The sequence below is a fragment of the Tupaia chinensis genome, unplaced genomic scaffold, assembly GCF_000334495.1.
Source record: "Tupaia chinensis unplaced genomic scaffold, TupChi_1.0 Scaffold000249_1, whole genome shotgun sequence".
Lineage (NCBI taxonomy): Eukaryota > Metazoa > Chordata > Mammalia > Scandentia > Tupaiidae > Tupaia > Tupaia belangeri.
This window is the reverse complement of record NW_006159728.1, coordinates 811,110-816,180: the sequence shown is the minus strand read 5'-3', so window position 1 is coordinate 816,180 and position 5,071 is coordinate 811,110. Positions and strand designations below refer to the sequence as shown.

General features: G+C 39.6%; 1 protein-coding gene across 1 annotated transcript; it reads right to left on the bottom strand.

The window, feature by feature from the left end:
* Positions 1-2,230: 2,230 nt before the first annotated feature.
* LOC106734901 (vomeronasal type-1 receptor 3-like) lies at positions 2,231-3,145 on the bottom strand. Its single transcript, XM_014587953.1, has one exon. It carries the CDS (start codon positions 3,143-3,145, stop codon positions 2,231-2,233), a length of 915 nt encoding a protein of 304 aa, XP_014443439.1.
* Between the last annotated feature and the right edge of the window lie 1,926 nt (positions 3,146-5,071).

Genomic DNA, 5,071 nt, shown 5'->3' with positions numbered 1-5,071 from the left:
GCCCTATCAAAAAAAAAAAAAACCTCTCCAAAAAAAAAAAAATCCTTAAAGACATCATGAAACAAACAAATAACAATAAAAATTATTACAGACAAGCAAAATCAGTAAATTTATTAAATAGAAAATTAACTTACAAAACAGTGTCATTTTAATACATTAACAATGAATTATCTGAAAAAAAAATTAAGAAACAATTCCATTGTCAATATAGCATTTAAAAATACTTAAGAGTAAATTTAACCAAAGAGGCTTATTTATGGACAAATATAATAAAGAATGATGAAAGAAAATAAGGACATAATGGAATGAAATGCTTGTTAGCACATGTTCATGGATTGGAAAATTTAATATCATTAAAATGTCTATACAACAAAAAGCAATCTACAGACTCAATGCAATCCATATCCAAATTGAAATGTAAATTTTACAGAAAGAGAAAAACACCTATAAAATTTGTATGGAACCACAAAAGACCCAAATAGCCAAAGGAATCTTAAGGAAAAAAAAAATCCAAGCTAGATACATCACACTACCACTTTCAAAATACGTTATAAAGTCACAGTAATCAAAACATCATGGTAGTGGCTTACACCAATAGCATGTTTGGTTCCAAACACCAGTGGATTTCATTTATGACTTTCATGTTTATCAGCTCTTACTGAAATTTTCATTAGAACATTTTAATAATTCTTGTGCTCACTTGGCCCCACACAGGTCATTCCATCCATTTTTACATTAAAAATATTGAATAACACTAAAATCCTCCTGCAAAAAAAGTTTTTTTAAACAAAGAAAGTAAAGAAAAAGAAATAGAAAGGTAGATATTCCAAATGATTTTTGAGGCCAGAAGATGTTGTGTAGGTAAAGACAGCTAGATTCCACTTGGTCAACTGTGTGGTTTGAGTCTTGGGCCTGGTAGCTAGAAAAACACACTAAGGGACCAGCAGTTAACGTAATGGCTATGTCGCTGAACTCCCATGTAGCCAACCGTGGTTCGAGTCCTGGACCCGGTGGCTTAAACACACACCCGATGCATGTGCGTGCGTGCCCAAGATCCCGAGAGGAGAATGGAGGAGAAGTGAATGCAGAATGGCCATGCCCCCTGGGGGAGTGATTTCTCGCTTTCTATCTCTCTGTCTCTCTCTGTCTTTCTGGCGAGTGCACACGCCCTATAGCAAAAAAACCTCTGAAACACACACATACACACACACACACACACACTGAGAATGTATGTGTGTGTGTATTCCCAAAATCCTGATAGGAGAATGGAAGAGAAGTAATTACGTGGCCATTCCCCCTAGGCGGAGACCTGTTAGGGGTGTTTTCTCATTTTCTCTTTTCCTCTGTCTGTCTCCTGTGGGCAGACCACATTCACCCTAAAGCAAAAGAAGAAGAGAAAGGTGCTTTTACTTTTTAAAATTTCAGGTAAAATAGCCAAGTCTGGTCTGTCATATCCTGCCAGTCTCTGGCACATGATTTCCCCCAAGCTTCATCTCAGGCCTCTTACTGCAGAGCCACTGTTATTTTCTTCACATGTTCTTGAATAATCAGCACTCAATCTTTTCCATGTCATTAAAATGTTCTTATACTCCTTTTCCCAGGCAATTCAAAAGCATTTTTAATCAATTGGTTTCAAGTTACATAATCCGATAAAATTTGTGTTTTCTCTTGGGCCAGCAGGTGGCTAGGAAGTCAAGGTGGCTGGAGCCCATATGGGTGACTATGCGGTTTGAGTTTCAGACGCAGTGGCTTGCAAACATGTCAAAAATGTGTATGTTCATGTTCAAAATCCCAAGAGAATCGAGAAGAACGGATTGCTGCATGCCCTTCTTTCATGGGGGATGGTTTCTCACTTTCCCTCTCTATGAGCATAAGCATCCCGTAGCAAAACAAACAAACAAACAAACAAACAAAAAAAAACAAAGAAAAGAAAAAATTTATTTTTCCCCAATACTATTTGAGACCTAATTTTTTAAAATTGATCTTAGCCTCTTACATGTTCCATTGAAACTTTTAACAAATAGAAACTATAATAGTATTTTTAAAAATATTTATTTCCTCCCCTTAATACCTCCAAAGAGACTTCTGTTCTTCACATGTTCTGTTACATGGTCATTGATGGTGTTGTGTAAATTTCTGCATGGAAAATATAAATGTCTGCACATCACAAAATATAAGAGAAAACCCATAATTCGTGACATAATTTGATAAGCTTAGGGAGCTGTGTGTTCTACTCACAGCAGGCAGAGCTGGGCCTCGGTATTCTGGGGTCTCGGCTCATGAGAACAAAGGGGCTGACTGTAGGAAAACAAGCAGTGATTAGTGCAGAGATGTTCACTAGCCACTTACTATGATTACTAAACAGAGTAACCCATAATGTAAATACGTAGGAGAGCGTGTAAAATGATATAAAGGTGCTCAACAGGACAAGGATGCTTTCAGTGACTCTGGACTCGGGGGAGGATCTTGAGGACAGGTTGGTTCTGTGAATGTGTTGGACCCGCTGCCTGTGTCTGTACAGGATGAAAACCATGGAGCTGCAGGCCCAGATCATGAGTCCCAAACACAGAACATCATAGGATGAAAACAATATGACAGCTAATGAATATGAAATTATATTATGACCTACACCAGAACAGAATACAAAATCCTTCTTTGTAGTATGGTTTTTGCTGTCCCACTTTCCAGTTACATACATGGGAATGATGCTATTCATCACCATGTTTACCATCCAGCACAGGATCAGGGAGTGGGACAGTCCAACGTATTGAGAAGTGTGTAGTTTCAGCTCTGCCCACCTGGAGTTTCTGGGGCTGATGGTGAAGGCCTGGAAGATACTCAAGAGGCAGGTGCTGCCAAGAGACACACCTCTGCCCACTCTGTGGACATAGAAAACGAGTTGGCATCCAATATTACCAAGGAAATAGTTGACCCCCAAAGCAGAAAGTGTCTGCAGAATCCCTTTAGAGAGAAAGATCAAAATGTTGGCTACTGTCAAGTGCTTGACCACGAGGTCTGTGGACCTCAGTGTGCCTCTGGTGAAATAAAGAACACTATAATGGTAAAGGAGGAAAAAATTACCCAGCAACCCAATCACAGTCTGAGATAAGAAGATCATTCCCATTGCCATGTCACTGGAGGTCATTTGTAGATTTTCCAGCTGCAGATTTTCCACTCAGTGAGAGGATCCTGCATGAGCACGTGAGCCCTGTGTTGTTGGGGCAATGGCAGCTCCTCTTTGTCCACTGACTGTGGTTTCCAACCCATAATTTAGTTGTATTAAACGCATTTTTCTTGTTCAAAGAGTTTTTCTATAAAAAGAAAAACATTTGTATGCTACACTATATTTAACAAAAACATAAGTAGTACTGCATTAGTGTTTAACACATGACCTTTACAAACATTCTATGAAGTAAGCACTTTATTTTTATTTTACAGGCAAGGCAAGCTTAGGCACAGGAAGGTTGAATAACATTCATGAATTCCCCTCCTGGTTAGAGACGGTCAGGTGCTGAAGTAACCTCTGTGTCTCTGAGCATCAGACATATGTGGTTTGTTTCTTTTTAGGCTTCATATACTTTTTTATTTTTTTGTGTATCCTGTCAATTTTATAAAAAAGTAGTGTATATGTTTTTAAAATTAATATTGTGGCAATTCCTCATTAAAACTGAATTGCTTAATGTGTAGGCATACTTAACTATTTAGAAGTCCAAGCAGGATATAGATGTTGTGATGTTGGTGTAATATTAAAGAAATGATCACATCATAGCAAATGAAACTTATTCAGTTCCTAAATGATTCCACAATGAAATGGTTAAAAGGAGACTCTTACTTACCGCAGACAGCCTCTGCCCGTGGATTATTTCAGTTGTGGACTGGGGGTGGGGAGCGTACCCATGCCGGTCACCACTCCCTATCATCCCGAGAGAGCATCATCGACCTCCGGAACAGAGATCCAAGGCACAAGCGGTGTGCTGCTGAGCCGTGAGCGGTCCTCCCAAAGGAACGGATGAATGGCGGTGGAATTTTTGGTGATCTGGTTCTTTTTTTTTTTTCTCTTATTTAGGTTTTTGCCATAGGGTGCATGTGCTCATCAGAGAGAAACAGAGAGAGCCAGGGAGAGATAAAGTGAGAAATCATCGTCAAGGCAAGACGGCCATGCCACAAAATATTTTCCATTCTCCTTCTAGGAAGGCATGCGGGTACATGTTCCCAGCATGATTTTCAAGTTGCTGGGTCTGGGACTCAAACTGCAACTGTTGGTCATGGGGGAGTCTATCAACATAACCACTATGCCACTAGCTGGCCCCAAAATGAGACTCATTTTAACCAAGAAGGAACACACAATGGAATGACTGTGTGCTAAGCAAAGTTGTATAAATTATGAATTGGAAGGGAAATATTGCAAAGGAAAGGAAATATAAATGACCGTGAATAATAAGTTTTTTTGGCATAGGGAATATGTGTTCACTGGAAAGAGACAGAAAAAGAGTGAGAGGGAAAGTGAGAAAACATCCTGGGGTGAGGGGGGGTGGGTCACATCTCAATCCTGTGTCCTACATTATCTTCTCAGGATTTTGGGCATGCACATGCTCATACAAACGCCTGGTGTAATTTTGAAGCCTCTGGGTCTGGTATTTGAACCAAGGTCAGCTATGTGGAAGCCCAGCACCTTAACCACCATGCCTCTTTATGGTGTGTATATATGTACATCCACCATACACACAAACACACACACACACAAACACACACACACACACGTGTATTTATGGGGGCCAGCAAGTGACATGGTAGTTACGGTACTAGATTCCTTTATGGCTGGGGATGTTTTTAGCCATGGACCTGGTGCCTTGAAAGATCATGCCAGGTGCATATGTATGTGTGCACAAAATTCCAAATGGAGAATGGAGTAAAAGGGATTCCAGCATGGTAATCCCACCTGGAAGATGACAATGACTTCTGAATTTCTTTCTGTCTCTTTCTGGTGAGAACATGAACCCTATGGACAAACCTTAAAATAATGAATAAATAAATAAATAAAACAGGGACCAGCAGATGGCATAATGGTTAT

Coding starts and splice junctions, on each gene's coding strand:
- LOC106734901 (XM_014587953.1), bottom strand. CDS start 3,145: ATGACCTCCAGTGACATGGCAATGGGAATGATCTTCTTATCTCAGACT.